General features: G+C 33.2%; 1 protein-coding gene across 2 annotated transcripts; it reads left to right on the top strand.

Moving 5' to 3' along the window:
• The first annotated feature begins 4,929 nt into the window (after positions 1 to 4,929).
• On the top strand, positions 4,930 to 17,441 carry LOC127794955 (probable aspartyl aminopeptidase). 2 transcript variants are annotated; one of them, XM_052326293.1, is made up of 11 exons: positions 4,931 to 5,140; positions 5,306 to 5,441; positions 11,247 to 11,325; positions 11,445 to 11,647; positions 11,756 to 11,825; positions 13,669 to 13,791; positions 13,961 to 14,116; positions 14,506 to 14,679; positions 16,442 to 16,516; positions 16,601 to 16,741; positions 16,977 to 17,441. In XM_052326293.1, exons 1-11 carry the CDS (start codon positions 5,050 to 5,052, stop codon positions 17,196 to 17,198), a joined length of 1,470 nt encoding a protein of 489 aa, XP_052182253.1. In that variant the 5' UTR covers positions 4,931 to 5,049; the 3' UTR covers positions 17,199 to 17,441. The 2 variants fall into 2 exon arrangements, with proteins under 2 accessions (XP_052182254.1, XP_052182253.1); XM_052326294.1 differs by lacking the exons at positions 11,247 to 11,325; positions 11,445 to 11,647 and having other exon boundaries at positions 4,930 to 5,140.

Raw genomic sequence — 17,441 nt, 5'->3', positions numbered from 1 at the left:
GAGAGAGAGAGAGAGAGAGAGAGAGAGAGATTGCGAGGGATAGAGGTAAGGCGTTCTGCAATTTTTTTTTTTTGGAGGGGGGGGGGGGGGAGACTTTTTATAAGGAAAAAATTAATTAATTTCACACCGGACAAAATGGTTAATTTCCCGCACCTATAAATGATTTTCTAAAGAGTCTTCTATACAAATAACATATCTCATATAAAAATATGATTTAAGACTAAGATGAATAAATGGACACCCCAACCTTAACGAGCAACGTTTTCTATTTTTCCTAAAGATTAAAAAATAACCCTCGAGTTGCAATCGAGCTTGGCTTAACAAATAAGCTTGATTAACATACTCTGATCTTGAGCATGACTCGTCACTATGTAAAGATGTATATTTTGGCCATACCATAAATTAGGGTCGACTTTGAAATTTTGAGGATCCTAAATAAATTCATAAATCAAATTTTTATTGAAGGTTTAGATTTCAATATTTTAGATCAAATATGATATTAACGGTTTATGATTGATTTTTAAATTTTAAAAAAATAACTAAAAACTTTTAAATGTTTAATGGCTAAACCAAAATTTCATTTTTCTTACAAAATTTCAATACAATAATAATATTTATTGTTTAAAAAAATTAAAATGTATAAAAATTCACTAAAGCGTTAATTTTTTTATAAAATTTGTGGAATTAGTATTTATTATTTAACAAATATTAAAATATAAAAAAGTCACTAAAATATTTACTTTTCTTACAAAATTTGTGAGATTGGTATTTATAGTTTAAAAAACATTAAAATGTAAAAAAAATCAAATGTGAGATTGGTATTTATCACCTAAGAAACTTTTAATTTGTAATCAATCACTTTATCAACTAAACTCAAATAGAATTGGTATAAATTATGTATTTTAGCACGTATTTATTATATATTTAAAGTATATATTCAAAACCTGAACTTAATTTTTTTGGGGCTTCTATGGTTGGGGGAGATGTAGCAGCGGTTAGCAACGGATGCAACGCTGGTCAGAGCAGCAAGAGATACGATGCGATGGCAGATATAAAATATGCAACTGCAGTTGGCACCAAGTGACAAGCGACAAGGCAAGTCAACGACGCATAACAATGAGTCTTTCTCTAATTACTCCAAACCTTCAGGTTTCAACGAATTAGCATGATGCTATTACTTTGCAAATTTGCAATCAATGTTTTACAACTTATAATACTATTTATATTATACAAATTATAAACCAATTTCACATGCACCCCTATTTATTTATTCTAACCCTTACAGTTTTGACTATTTTACACATATACCCTATTTATTTTACTTCTTAAGTGTTTTCTATTATATACTTTCTTTCTATTTTCAAAAAAATAATAATAATAACCAAGAACAATGATTATACAATCATATTAAGGTGCTCAAGAGGAAAATTTAATTGAATAAGAAACATGCATATAGACGATGAATTATAATATATAGTTTGATTAATTTAATTTGTTTATTGATTAATTAATTTTTGTGATCCATGTGGTTTACACGCATTAAATATATATTTTTTGATAATACATTTATTATAATAAAACTAATTAACAATAAATAGTTAGACATAAAAAATAAGATATAATAAGTATATATTGTGAGAAAATTAATGTATGGTGTTGGTGTGTTTTGGAACATAAAATAGTATATAAAATAAAAAAATTATTCTGCATATTACTCAAAATATGTATAAATTTTCATATATTTTAAATAATTACTATATTTTCATAACAATATTATTTATGTATACTGATGTAATATTACATAATTCATAATAGTTTTATTTAAAGTTAATAATAATTCTAATCACTATTATTAATTTTTTAAAGAACTATTATTAATTTTAGATAAAATTATTATAAATTTTACAATGTTACGTTAGTTTATAAATTTTGTTTGTAGATAAAATATTTAAAATGTATATTAAATGATATCTATAATGATTAATTTTTAAAATTTAATGTAATATTAGTCGAGTAAAATATGTATTACTTGAGTAAGTTATTTGAATAAGTATTTTTTATATTCAAGTAAATTATAATTTTATTTGATTAATTAATATTTATTCTTAATTAATTAATGATACAAGTATAGAGACTTGTCATTTAATCTAGATTTATTATTCAATTAAATGTTATAATTACGCAACTAATGTACAACTTAGTCTATTAATTATTTAATTAATATTATTCCATTATATATTCGAGTAAAACAAATATAATCAATTAATCTCTTAAATGTTTAGATTTTGCTTGATTAAAATAAAAAATCAATTGATTGCAATATTTTATACTTGTTACTCAATTAAATATTTTTTTGCTAGATTAAAACGATAATTACTCTATTAAACTCATGCATTAGTTGATTGATTTTCAAGTTACAACACATTTTATTATCAACACATTTTATTTATTAATAATATTATTATAATAATATAATTTTTGATAAATTTATGTTAAATAATTTTTTTATAAAATTATAAATAAATTTATTAATGTATTTATAAACAATTATATTCATGAGTTGTTTACGAACCAAAAATTGAGCTTGCTCACGAGCATATAATTGAGTCAACTCATGAATTACTGAACTGAGTTTTACTGAGTTTAAACTCGCTCATTTACAAATTAAGTTTTAAAATTAAACTCATCACTTACCTTAACGAACGAGATTTTAACAAGTCAAGCATTGAGCTGTTTACAAGAGGCTCGGCTTATTTATGACCCCTCCTAATTCTTACCTCAATTAGTGTTCCAATTTTTTTTACATAAATTCATCAAATTTTACTTTACCCTTTCCATTTATTAATTCCATCATTTAAACTTTATTTAACAATTAAAATTATATTTAACCAAACAAAACCCAAAAAAAAAATAAATACAAAAAATGTCAAAGAACAAAACGGCTACACAATTCAGAGGTTTATTTGGATTCTTATTTTTTATTTTAAATTTAAATATATTTAATTATAATTTAATTTATTTAATATTTAAGTGACATAAATTAATAAGGACAGAGTGGTGTAAGTGTAGTTTATTACTTTCTAAATTTTATAAAAAATAATTGATATATTGCCTACATTGGGTAACATGCGAGCTAATAGGGGTAGGTGTGTAGGCCCTACTCTCATGGGGCTCACGCTCTCTCTCTCAAATTGTTTGTATCTGGAAAGTTATAAAAATAAAAAAATTAATTTTTTAAATAAAAACTTACTATATTATTTTATTTTAATAATAATATTAAGTAATTATTATAATTATATAAGTCTAAATATATATTTAATAAAAATTAATACTCATTATATTATTAATAGAAGAGACAAAATTTAATAATTTGTTAAAATAATCATAAGAACTATATGACAAATTATAGGGCTTTATGTACAAAAAAATCAAATATTTTCAATTTTGACAATTTTATCTAATGCTTTTAATTTTGGCAAGAAGATATCAATTTTTGAAATTAGTTGCAATTTTAGTCAATGTTAAAATTAATTTTGATCGGTGTGTGACTTTATGTAGATGACATGTCACTTGTCATTTATATTTTTTTAAATATTTTTCATTATTTTCTAAAGAAAAATATTCTCTTTTATTTTCTTTGCCATGGCTACTTCTCACATTTCCTTGTTGTCACCCAGAACCACCTAATTACCTGATCACTTCTTCTCTATTTTGCACGAATTGATTAACACACACCTAATAACATATATATATATACACACAATAACATATATATGCACACACATATACAAAAATGTTTACACATGGCAACATTTATATATACACATACACACAATAATATATATACACATGCGCATAACAAAATATATAGTGCTTGACGATTAGGAGGCGACGGATAACTGATTGAGTGGCGATGGAGGAGTGACAATAGTGCTAGCAGGAGGGAGAGAGGGGGTGAAAGAGAGAGATGAATGATAAAGTTTGACGGCCTTCATCAAATAAGTCTAATCGAACTTCTCCAATTGAACTTCTTTATACGACATTCATTATCGAACTTTTTCGATTGAACTTCTACAATCTTCATTATCGAATTTGTACTGTCTTCATTATTGAACTTCTATGACCTCCATTATCGGACTTATTTGACTGGACTTATTCGGCCTTCATTATTGGACTTTTACAACTTTCATTATTTGATTTATCCGATTAGACTTTTTTCGATTGAACTTTTTCAGTCTTTATCGGATAAGTCTGATATTCGATGAAGTATGATCGGACTTCGAATCAGACTTTATCGTCTCTTTCACTCTCTTTCTCCTTTTTGGTAGTGTTGTTGTCGCCCCTTACCTCATCTCGATCTGTTGTCCATCACCTTTTGTTGTCGCCAATCACTGTATATTTTGTTGTGTGTATATATGTTTGTTTTGTGTGTACATGTTTATGTGTGTGTACGCATATATATATATGTTACTGTGTGTGTTAATAAATTCGTGCAAAGTAGAGAGCCTAAGGCTAGAAATAGCCATGACAGAGAAGAGATGAGGCGACCATGACAGAAGAGAAAAAATAGAGTTTTTTTTTTTTAAAAATAAAAAATAAATTAAATGTCAAAGTGACGTACCATTTGGGTAAAGTCACCTGTGGGTCAAAATTAAATTGATTTCAACATTGGTTAAAATTGTAATTAATTTCATAAATTGGGTTTTTCTTACTAAAATTAAAAGGATTAGATAAAATTATCAAAACCTAAAATTGATTGATTTTTTGGTGCTAATAGTCTTAAATTATATTATATAGTTCAGTGTAATTAGATGATAATAATAATGATAATAATAATGGCGTGGGATAACCGGGAACCCTGGATATGTTATGATTGTTATCGCTTGCGAAGGTGGAAAGAATATTCACTTTACCGCTGTAAATCAACGCTGACAGGAGAAGGAGAGAGAGAGAGAGAGAGAGAGAGGGCCTCCATCCATCGAATCGAATATATATATATACGCACACACACCAAGCCGTTCATCCTGAAACACGATCACAGCACCTCCGATGGCGGGAGACGAACGCAGCAAAGGAAGCTCGGTGGCGGCGGATCTTATCGATTTCTTGAACGCCTCTCCTACGGCCTTTCACGCCGTTGGTAATCGTTTCTCCTCCTCCTCCTCTGCTTTTTCTGTGTTGCTGTATTGTCTCTGTGATTACTGAAAATGTACAGTGTTGCGGCTTCATATGAGTCGTATCAGGCCGAGTATGAGAATAGTTTCGTATGTTTTGCTTAATTTCGCTTTGTTTAATGATCTTTTAGAAGAAGCGAAGAAGATACTCAAAAATGCTGGCTATGAGCAAATATCGGAGAGAAAAGACTGGAGTTTGGAAGCCGGAAAGAAGTACTACTTTACGAGGAATCACTCTACCATCGTTGCTTTTGCAATTGGGAAAAAGTAAGCGACAAAAACCCAACTTTCTACTTGCTCGTGCGAAATACACAAAAATGATATTTTTAACCTGTTGGATGAGGAGTTCCGAAGAAGATTTAAAATTCAAAGAAAGAGATCAAGTCAATGGATGCTACTCACAAGAAGAATCTGATAATGTTGATATTTAAAAGTTTGTAATTTTAAGTTGTAAAGTTTGTTGTAGAGTTTAAATTTATCTCCTAAGTTTTAGAGATAGATTATCTATTTTCTAGGAGTTTGATAATCCTAATCTTCTCCTAAATTATAGGAGAACATTTAGGAATAACTTGAATATATTTTTCCACTGATTTCATAGAATTTAATCAAGCCTTTAGATTATTTCCGGCTTGTTTCATGGTATCAGAGCTTGCTCTTCGATCTTGAATCAGACTCTCTCGTTTTTCATCCAAGTTTGTGCCTTCAACAAATGACCAACATCCCAGCTACTCCTACCCTAACCGAGGCATCAGCCACTAGTTCTTCGAGTCCTTTTTCTTCTTTGTCCTCTCCGTCTCAGCAAAACAATCCCATAATTTCCATTGATAATCACTCTTTGCAAATTACTCAACATAAGTTAAATGGGAGTAATTTTAGAGAGTGGTTCCAATTAGTTATGTTGGTGATTAAAGGAAAGGGTTGTTAGCTGCTGGATTTGGGCTTGGAGGCTGTTTTCTCATGCCCAGATTTAGTAGGAGAACACTTTGAGGAAGAGCCAGAGGGACTTGAAGTATGAGAAGGGCTAGAGGTGTGAAAAATAGGAGAAACAAGAGCTGTAGGAATTGCTGCCAGTGTACTATCAGTGGCTGATCCTTGAGATGCTCCCCCTTGAGAATACACTGGCAGGTTAGGAGCAAGCGGAGGCAAGGAAGGAATAGGGTCATGGTGAGTGCTAGGTGTTACTGGAAGAGAATCAAGAGAGAGATAAAATGGTAAATGCTCATAGAATGTGACATCAGTGGAAATATAGAATTTGTGGGTGATTGGAAAGTAGCACTTGTAGCCTTTTTGGGATGGTGAGCATCCAAGAAAGATACATTTGTGTGCTTTGGGATCTAATTTGGAACGAGATGGATTATGGTTATGAACATACACAATGCACCCAAACACCTTAGGATCAAGAGAAGAAAGATAGGGTGTATTCGGATATGAGTCACAAAAAATGCTAAGGGGGTTTTGAACTTCAAAGGTTTAGATGGAAGCCGATTTATTAGGTATGCAGCTATGAGGACAACTTCACCCCAATAAAAATGAGGAACATTGGTGTTGAACATTATGGCTCTAGCCACTTCTAGAAGGTGGCTGTTTTTCTTTTTAGCAACTCCATTTTGTTGGGGTGTGTAAGGATATGAGCTTTGGTGAAGGATACCATGCTCGGCCAAGTAGTTGGTGAATTCATTAGAAAAATGTTCTCGGTCGTTATCAGTTCGAAGGATATGTATAGAAGTTTGAAACATATTCAAAATGAATGTATGAAATCTTTTGAAAATGTTACTTGCTTTTTGATTTTTCCTTCATTAAGTACACCCAACAAGCCCTAAAATGACCATTTTATTCAATCTTATAAACCCTCTAAACCCTTTCATTTGATACATAGTGACATTTGGGGCCCTTCTAAATGTCCTAATGTCAATGGTTTTAGATGGTTTATAACTTTTTATTCAATCTTATAAACCCTCTAAACCCTTTCATTTGATACATAGTGACATTTGGGGCCCCTCTAAATGTCCTAATGTCAATGGTTTTAGATGGTTAATAACTTTTTATTCAATCTTATAAACCCTCTAAACCCTTTCATTTGATACATCTACATTTGGGGCCCCTCTAAATGTCCTAATGCCAATGGTTTTAGATGGTTTATAACTTTCATTGATGGTCATTCTAGGGCTTGTTGGGTATACTTAATGAAGGAAAAATCAGAAGAAAGTAACATTTTCAAAAGATTTCATACATTCATTTTGAATATGTTTCAAATTTCCATACATATCATTCGAACTGATAACATCCGAGAGTATTTTTCTAATGAATTCACCAACTACTTGGCCGAGCATGGTATCCTTCACCAAAGCTCATGTCCTTACACACCCCAACAAAATGGGGTTGCTGAGAGGAAAAACTGCCATTTTCTAGAAGTGGCTAGAGCCATAATGTTCACCACTAATGTTCCTCATTTTTATTGGGGTGAAGTTGTCCTCACAGCTGCATACCTAATAAATTGGCTTTCATCTAAACCTTTGAAGTTCAAAACCCCCCTTAGCATTTTTTGTGACTCATATCCGAATACACCCTATCTTTCTTCTCTTGATCCTAAGGTGTTAAGATGCATTGTGTATGTTCATAACCATAATCCATCTCGTTCCAAATTAGATCCCAAAGCACACAAATGTATCTTTCTTGGATACTCACCATCCCAAAAAGGCTACAAGTGCTACTGTTCAACCACCCACAGATTTTATATTTCCATTGATGTCACATTCTATGAGCATTTACCGTTTTATCCCTCTCTCGATTCTCTTCCAACAACACCTAGTACTCATCATGACCCTATTCCTTCCTTGCCTCTGCTTGCTCCTAACCTGCCAGTGTATTCTCAAGGGGGAGCATCTCAAGGATCAGCCATTGATAATACACTGGCAGCAGTTCCTACAGCTCCTGTCTCTCCTATTTCTCACACCTCTGACCCTTCTCATACTTCAAGTCCCTCTGGCTCTTCCTCAAAGTGTTCTCCTACTAAATCTAGGCATGAAAAAACAACCCAAATCCAGCAGCTAACAACCCTTTGTTTGTTTACTCCAGAAGACCCAAAGGCCATCCTGAACCTAATGCCGGCCTCCCATTGTCCTTGGATGCCGGTCCAGTGGAGGATGAACTAGATGTGGTTGTTGGCAACATCAGTGTCACAAAAGCAGGGGGAGACAGTACTAATAGCGGGGAAGATGGTTTAGATTGGGCTATTCTTATAGCCCTATGTAAAGGGGTAAGATCATGTGTGAAATACCCAATTTCTAACCACCTAACCTATACAAAGTTGTCTTCTCAGTTTAAGGGTTTTGTTGCCAAGCTTGATAACATTGCAATTCCAACAAATATTCATAGTGCCATGAGTGATCCAAAGTGGAAGGAGGCTGTTATGGAAGAAATGGGTGCCTTAATTGAAAATCAAACCTGGGAGATAGTGAAACTTCCACCAAACAAGAAGACAGTTGGTTGTTGGTGGATCTTCACTATTAAACATATGGCAAATGGGAGTATTGAAAGGTATAAAGCAAGGTTAGTGGCCCAAGGTTTTACACAAACCTATGGAATTGATTATGAGGAGACATTTGTTCTTGTTGCTAAGCTGAATTCTATAAGGGGCCGTTTGGTACGGGAGAAGTTTTTAAATTTCTGGAATTTATAATTCCTGGGAATGCTCTTGAAAATCTTTGATTTCTAGAATTTATGCAATTTTATGTTTGGTTATATTTAAACATTTTCAGGAATGTTGAGTATTCTTTTCTGGAAATCTTACATTCTTATGTTTGGTTTAAATGCAACATTCTTGGAAATTCATGTTATTTTTCCAAAATTACCCTTATTTGATTTTTTATTTAAAAATGATAAATTCCTTCTACTATATAAAATATTAGGACCCACAACATCTTTAGGAAGTCAAAAAAATGTCATTTTTTATACATTATGTATATATATGCGTGTGTGTATATATAGAATATTTTATAATAAATAATATAAATATATTATAATATATAAATATATTACATATATATAATATGTTTGTATGGGGTTATAAAAAGGTAAGGGGTGTTTTAGTTTTTTTCTTTGTTAAAAACATTCCCAAGTCCATGGGAAACATGGATTCCCAACCCCCCTATGGAAATCTTTTTGTGGGAAAGTTGCTTAAAAATCATTTTTAGAAATCCTATTTCCCATAATTCTTTTTATAAAAAAGTTATACCAAACATGAAAATACAGATTCCCAACCTAACATTCGTGGGAATCTTAAAATTTCTACTATACCAAACGCCCTTAAGAGTATTGTTGTCTATTACTATAAATTTAGATTGGCCCTTACTTAAATTTGACATTAAAAATGCTTTTCTTAATGGTGATTTGGATGAAGAAATATATATGAGAATTCCCCCAGGTTTTTGAGGAAAAAATTGGCAGTGGAAATGTGTGCAAATTGAAAAAATCTCTATATGGATTGAAGCAATCACTAAGGGCTTGGTTCAAGAAATTCAACATGACCCTAAATCAATTGGGATATAAACAAGGACAGATCGACCATACATTGTTCATAAAATCCTCAACTGGTGGAAAGAAAGCAATATTAATAGTTTATGTTGATGATATTATTGTGACATGAGATGATTTCCAAGAGATTGAAAACTTGAAGAAAAAATTGAGGGCAAAATTTCAAGTCAAAGACCTAAGGAGTATAAGATACTTTCTTGGAATGGAGGTGGCAAGAAGCAAAGGAAGCCTATTTATCTCTCAACGAAAGTATACACTTGATCTGCTAGAGGAAATTGGAATGCTAGCCTGCAGGCCGGCTGCTACTCCATTAGAAAAATGGTGGAATGTTGAAGAAAAAGATGATACTCTGGTGGAAAAGGAAAGGTACCAAAGGTTGGTTGGAAAATTAATTTATTTGTCACTAACAAGGCCAGACATAGCCTATTTAGTGAGTATAATCAGTTAATACATGCATTCTCCTACTCAAAAGCATATGAATGCAGTGATTCATGTTCTTAGATATCTAAAAGGTACACATGGAAAAGGGATGTTGTTTCAAAAAATAGATGAAAGAGGAATTGAAGGCTATGTGGATGCAGATTGGGCTGGTTCTAGAGAAGATATCAGGTCTACCTTTGGTTATTGCACCAAGCTATGAGGTAATATTGTCATGTGGAGAAGCAAGAAACAATTGATTGTAGCACGAAGCAGTGCTGAAGCCGAATTTCGGCCATAGCTCAAGGAATATGTGAGGTAATATGGTTGGAAATGATGATGGAAGACTTGGAGATACCTTTATCTCATAAAACAAAGGTATTTAGTGATAGCAAATCAGCCATCAACACTGTGAAAAATCTGATTCAGCATGACCGGATGAAACATGTGAGGATAGATAGGAGCTTCATAAAAAGAGAGATTGAAGAAGGAGGGATTGACTTATCCTATGTTCCTATCATTGATCAAGTAGCTGATGTGTTCACAAAAGTTGTTACAAGACTAGTATTTGAAGCATTGATTGGCAAGCTGGGAATGATGTCTATCTATTCTTCAGTTTGAGGGGGAGTGTTGGATGAGGAGTTCCGAAAAAGATTTACAATTCAAAGAAAGAGATCAGGTCAATGGATGCTACTCACAAGAAGAATCTGATAATGTTGATATTTAAAAGTTTGTAATTTTAAGTTGTGAAGTTTGTTGTAGAGTTCAAATTTATCTCCTAAGTTTTAGAGATAGATTATCTATTTTCTTGGAGTTTGATAATCCTAATCTTCTCCTAAATTATAGGAGAACATTTAGGAAATAACTTGTATATATTTTTCCACTGATTTCATAGAATTTAATCAAGCCTTTTGATTATTTCCGGCTTGTTTCATAACCTAAACATCAGGTTTAGTTGAGTGTAATTCTGACTTAAGCATCCCTAACAATGTATTTTCCACATCTCGTTTTGAGCCAAACGGTCCTAACCATGGCTTGGTTACTACACCTTACTACTTTAGAGTGGATGAGGTTCTACTGTATTTTGGATAATTTGGCTGGTATTGTTGGATTGCTGTTCAGATATGTTGCCGGAAATGGATTCCACATTATTGGTGCTCACACCGACAGTCCTTGTTTGAAACTGAAGCCCGTTTCAAAGGTAATTTCATATTTTTGTATTCTTGACCTGGAGTGCACATTGATGAGATGATTTAGTTGAAAACTGCAAACACCGGGCTCCAAGTTCAGTCTTCTTGTTAAATCTCATGGATCATTTAGGTAACGAAATGTGGATACTTGGAAGTAAGTGTGCAAACTTATGGAGGGGGTTTGTGGCACACATGGTTTGATAGAGACTTAAGTGTTGCTGGAAGGATGATAATCAGAGAAGGGAAAGGGGACTCTGTTTCCTACTCACACCGACTTGTTAGAATTGCTGATCCCATAATGCGAATTCCAACTTTGGCAATTCACTTGGATAGGTAAACTCTTGTTATGATTAATTCAATATGGTTGCTGGATGTTGTGTTGTTTGATTGTGGTAATTCTATTGTGCTTGCAATTTTCAATTTTGGCATTTTATTGGACAGGGGTGTTAATGATGGATTTAAGGTGAACACACAGACTCATCTTGTTCCAGTCTTGGCAACATCAATCAAGGTAATTGTGGACAGTGCTGATTTACCGAAGTTTGTCATTTTTTATTTAAGAAGCAGAATTGGGTTTATCTAAATATAGTAAGTAGTTTATATTAAGTCAGTTATCCCTTTTATAGTTCATTTAAAAGGATGAGGAAGTGGAACATTGCTTTCAATTTGTCTAGGATATTAGACCAATTATTAGAAGGGTTGATTAAGTCCTTTTAATACTTGCATTTTGAACGCATTATATGGAAATGAAGTTATATTAAAATAATGTAAATGCGACTTTTTGAAGTCAATTGACATTATGAATGTCAAGCCATTGACTCTAACTTGGTTTGGATAGTGCAGTTGATGTCTTGTTGATGATGAAGAAGAAGAAGTTATATTAAGGTGATTAGGATCAAATTTGGTGTTGCTCTGAGATCATCCATATATGTTTTGTGATTTAAAGAAAATAATTATACTAGCACCCAAAAAGGAAAAGAGCCATTGCTTACAGAAAGTAAGCAAGTACAATATCATGCCACTATTTGTGAACTTATGAGCAAGATTGATAAAAGCTGGAAGATGGAATACTGTAAGTTTTTGTGATTGCTGTCTCCCTGAAGTGGTAGACATTGAAAATATCTTCTTTGCAACTGTAATTGGTTGCACATCTATCTAAACACTTTCATCTCCGTTAGATCTTGCACATGTTGGTGCTTTATTGTCAACATTCTGTGCAATATGACAAAGCTAGTCTTATAACCTTCTTTCAAATTTCCTTTTAAATTTAACAAAATCTTACTGTCACATAATAATGTTGGATACATTTTTTCATTTTAACCATCATGCCTTTATTATACATGTAACATCCTTGTTATTCTCCCCATATTTTTGGATGATTAATCTCAGATATTTGAACTGATCTTTTGCTGCTGTGACTTGATCTTTCAATTTTATCATAACATCATCCATACTTATATTTTTACTAAATTTACATTCCATATATTTGATTTTCAATATACTTAACTTAAAACTGCGAGATTCTAAAGTGTTCTTTTGTATCTCAAGCTTAGTATCGTGCCTTCTTGATCTCATTCACCAACAGAATGTCATTTGCAAATCTGGAACCCGTTATAGATAGAATCCACAGGCAGAATTAAAAGGCAGAGGGCCTATATGTGGATGACAGGAGTTGGGTGGCTTTTGTTGTTGGATTGTTTCTCCATTTTGCAGCAATAAAGTTGAAATTTTACAAATTGATAATCTTAGATTATGCATCTTTAAAGCAATTTCCAGTCTTTATTTGAAGTTTTTGACTGACTATTTGCTCCATGCAACCAGCCTTGGGCAAGAATTATGCATTTGTCTGATTCAAGAGCAAATGCTTTATTCCCTTGTCAAAGTGACCTTATATTGTGGCAATTGAAATCATGTTGTATGGGTGGTGGAACATGAAAGGGCACCCACGACCTGTTGAGACCAACATAACTTTTGGTCATGGATTTATTAAATATGTAAATTGCTCTATTTTCTCATGTGTTCCAAATTGACAAAAAAAAAAAAAAAGGAGAGATGCTATATCTCTTTAAAGACACTGTGGCATCCACACCGAGCAGAGACCAACATAACTTTTGTTCTTGGATGTATCAAGTATGTAAATCACTCTATCTCATGTGTTATAAATTGACAGTAAAGCATCCACACTGATAAGAGACAAGTTTATATTTGCTTACGGTACATTTTGTTTATTTATTAATTTTTCCCCCGCGGGCGCGGGGCGGGGGGGGTCGGTTTGCATGGCTGTGCTTGAAAATATTCTTCTTTTTATATTCATGTTTCCATTCATTTTACTGAACATAATCTACTTTGGACAGGCAGAACTTGATAAAGTGATTTCCGAGAATGGTCCAGTTGAAAGTGGAATTTCAACTGATGGAAAGAAGTCTAGTAAAAAGTCAAAAACTGATGAGCAAAAGCACCATTCACTTCTTTTGCAGGTAGGAAATGCACATCTAGGCTTCTTGTATGCAATTTTTGTTCTGATATTATGACTTAACATCTGTGTGGAAATGTATTTGTTAGGGATTTTCTTTCTATAACCGAATCTCAGCTTTGAGGTTATGCTATAATTGTGATAATCATATGCCCTTTCTCCCTTCTTTCCAGCTCCTTGCAGATGAGGTTGGTTGTGAACCTAATGACATATGTGATTTTGAGTTGCAAGCATGTGATACACAACCAAGTATAATTGCGGGGGCTGTAAAGGAATTTGTATATTCAGGAAGACTTGATAATCTCTGCATGTCATTCTGCTCCTTAAAGGTGTGTGATTATATAGCTGTCTTTCCTTTGCCTGCAACTTAAAGGGGCATGATTGAGTTCGTATTTTCTTTTCTTACTGTTTGTGCACATGATATTATCTGGTTTTCATGTTATTCTTTTCATCTTTTTCACCTTTTTTATAGCTGGGGTGGGACCATTTATGCCAACCCCAGATTGCAGAGCATACCGTGTTTGCTGTTGGTGTGGTGTGTAAGTGTGTGTGCCATAAAATACTATCCAACAGAAATATCTGTTCAAAGAGAATTGAAATATTTACGTTATCTTTAGCTGCTGCTGCTGCTGCTTATATTTATCTGTTTATTTATTTGTGTTGAATGGGGGTGTTATTAGATGAAGAATTAATTTGAAAAACTTGGTTTCAATTTCAGTCACTGATAGATGCTACCACTTCTGAGAGTAGTCTTGAGGACGAGGCTGGTGTGAGAATGGTGGCTTTGTTTGATCATGAGGAGGTTGGATCTAATTCTGCACAGGGAGCTGGATCTCCTGTCATGTTTGATGCTCTATCACGAGTTACATATTCCTTCAGCTCCAATTCTAAGGTAGTACTGTTCCAGTTTTATTGCTACATTTTTTAAATGCTCCCATACAGCCTAGTTACGTGTTCCTTCAGCTCCAATTCTATGGTAGTACTGTTCCAATTTTATTGTTGCAATTTTGAAATGCTAATTCAGCCTAGTAGATTCCTAGTTTCACATAATAACGAAAAGAACATGTTAATTCAAAGTAAGTCAAGAAACAAATGAGTTTGCAACTATGTTGGAAAATGAAGTTGCAAATGGGCCCATATGGGCTTTGCTCTTTCAACTTCCACAGAGACAGAGACAGAGACAGAGAGAGAGAGAATCAATTCCCCGTGCCTAAAAAAAGGTATGTGTTTTTTCTAAAACTAATTAATTAAAGAAGACATCAATCAAGTTGTTCAAATACAATCTGAATTTTTATAGTTCTAATGCTGAAGCAACATGTCGCTAAGAAGCATGATGATACAGATACTGATGCATATAAAAACAAAAGAATACATATGTGGGATATAATGAATTTGGAGGAAACAACGGTATGGTCATGGTTAGGATACAACAAAAATGTTATATTTTTATGTATTCTGATCATCTATATCTATAAATATAATATTGACAAACTATCAAAAAGTTGAAAAAGAAAACACTAGATTAATTCTATCTGAGAATTTATAAAAACACACACAACGAGCAAATTTGTCTCTTGCCATCATATGCATACCAACCATCAGACTGCAAAGAGAAATGGATAAAGTAGCAAGTCGAGAAAATCATGCCAGGATATATATATATAAAGATCATTCCAATTTTGAACTTTTAAAATACATATTTTCATGTATTTGATGACTATTGGTTTCTGATACATTTCAAATGTGGATGTGACACTCATTTTGGAATGTCTGCGCTCCTCTATTATACAAGATTGTCTTGTTTGCTCTTTTTGCTTCCTAAGTGCCTCAGTAAGATCTGTGAATTCTTAATGAGTTAGCCTCCATTTCATGACTTGAGAAATTTCTTGAATGTATCTCTGATTTGACAATTTTAAGATAGAAAATCACTGTTGTAGTAGGAGAGGATGAATTTTGGCTTCATTGTGGTAAACTTAGTTACAATAAATCATGCCAGGACCACTGACACTGTCAATATCTTTGTTTCACACTTGTCCTGATAAATAAAATAATGGCTTACAATTTGAATATATGATGGTATGGTCTTTTAAGGTTTGTAAGTGGATAGTTCATATGCATGCAACTTAAGAAAAATAGAGAATGAATAATCAAACTTGTCAATGTTATGGGGATTTTTTTTATTGCTTGAGCATTATGGGGAATTAACAAATTTGAAAAATCTATCAGTTCGAAGTTCTGATATGATGATTCTGAAATGTACCCATGACACAAGTGAACAATTGCAAACCGAAACATGGTCATGTCATGTGCATGCAAGTGAAAAATTACACAGTGAAGTGGGCCCAAGTGAAGATACTGAATTTGCTAACGGCTAATAACCAATATCTTCTTTATTTTAATTTTCATTCAGATATTTCCCGTGTTTCCGTAGTACGCTTCATAAGAGAAACAGCTATGAAAGTGGTATGGCCTTATTGATGATGTCATTCACTGTGGCTATTCTCATGTACTTCAATATATGTGTTTAGTATGAAAACATTGGCAAGTGCTACTGATTGGCTTGTGCCATATTCTGCTTCTTGAACGCCTACTTTACCATATATTATCAATTTTGGGAGCCTCATTTCTTGTGCAATTTGTTAATTAACATTCAGTTGCTGGAGAAGGCAATCCAGAAGAGTTTCCTTGTATCGGCTGACATGGCACATGCCTTGCATCCAAATTACATGGTACGTTGCTCTGTATGCTAATTTTTTAATTAAAATTGTATTTTTTGTACGTTATAATGTGGTGACATGGTGTTTCTTTTCCAGGATAAGCATGAAGATAACCATCAGCCCAAGTTGCATGGTGGGCTTGTTATCAAACACAATGCAAATCAACGCTACGCGACCAATGCCGTTACTTCCTTCATATTCAGGGAGATAGCAGCCAAGCATAACCTGCCTATCCAGGTCAATTTCTCCCTACCCACTAAATTTGGTTGATGAGAAAGTTCTAGAACACATTTGTTAGAATAAAATATATTTGATTTGATTTGTTGAAGTCTTGGGATGAATCGTTGCATTTCCCCCTCTTTTTATAACCTTTTGTATGATTGAAGATCAAAGTTGGACTATTTGGAGTGACGTGTTCTTGCATGTAAAACATGTTTTTTTTAAACGAAGGCTTTGTTTATTTATTTTGCAGGATTTTGTGGTTCGCAACGACATGCCCTGTGGCTCAACTATTGGTCCCATTCTGGCAAGTGGAACGGGGATTCGAACAGTTGACGTTGGTGCCCCGCAACTATCAATGCACAGCATTAGAGAAATGTGTGCAGTGGACGACGTGCAACATTCCTACGAGCATTTCAAGGCGTTCTTCCAAGAGTTCTCTGACCTGGATGCGAAGATATTAGTGGATGCTTAGCTGTGTGTTTCATATGATTTGAGTGAGACACAATAAGATGAAAAATGATAGATACTTCCATAACGGGTTTGTGAGGTCAGCCGGTGCGACTTGTTGGATTATTATTACTTCGCCTTTGTGAAGTTAATTGCTCATGTTATGCTTGTACCAAACTGCGTTTGCTGTGGCATTTAAGGATATTATTGTGAGGTAGAATTAATGGTTATAAACATGATTTGAATCAAACTTATCATTCTAGGTATC

Source organism: Diospyros lotus, chromosome 2 (genome assembly GCF_014633365.1).
Source record: "Diospyros lotus cultivar Yz01 chromosome 2, ASM1463336v1, whole genome shotgun sequence".
Classification (NCBI taxonomy): domain Eukaryota; kingdom Viridiplantae; phylum Streptophyta; class Magnoliopsida; order Ericales; family Ebenaceae; genus Diospyros; species Diospyros lotus.
This window is presented reverse-complemented; position numbering and strand designations above follow the sequence as displayed.

Excerpts from the sequence above, each read along its gene's own strand:
- LOC127794955 (XM_052326293.1), top strand. The coding sequence starts at position 5,050 with ATGGCGGGAGACGAACGCAGCAAAGGAAGCTCGGTGGCGGCGGATCTT. Across the intron at positions 5,442-11,246 it reads GCTTTTGCAATTGGGAAAAA|ATATGTTGCCGGAAATGGAT; the intron begins GTAAGCGACAAA and ends ATTGCTGTTCAG. Across the intron at positions 14,680-16,441 it reads CCTTCAGCTCCAATTCTAAG|TTGCTGGAGAAGGCAATCCA; the intron begins GTAGTACTGTTC and ends ATTAACATTCAG.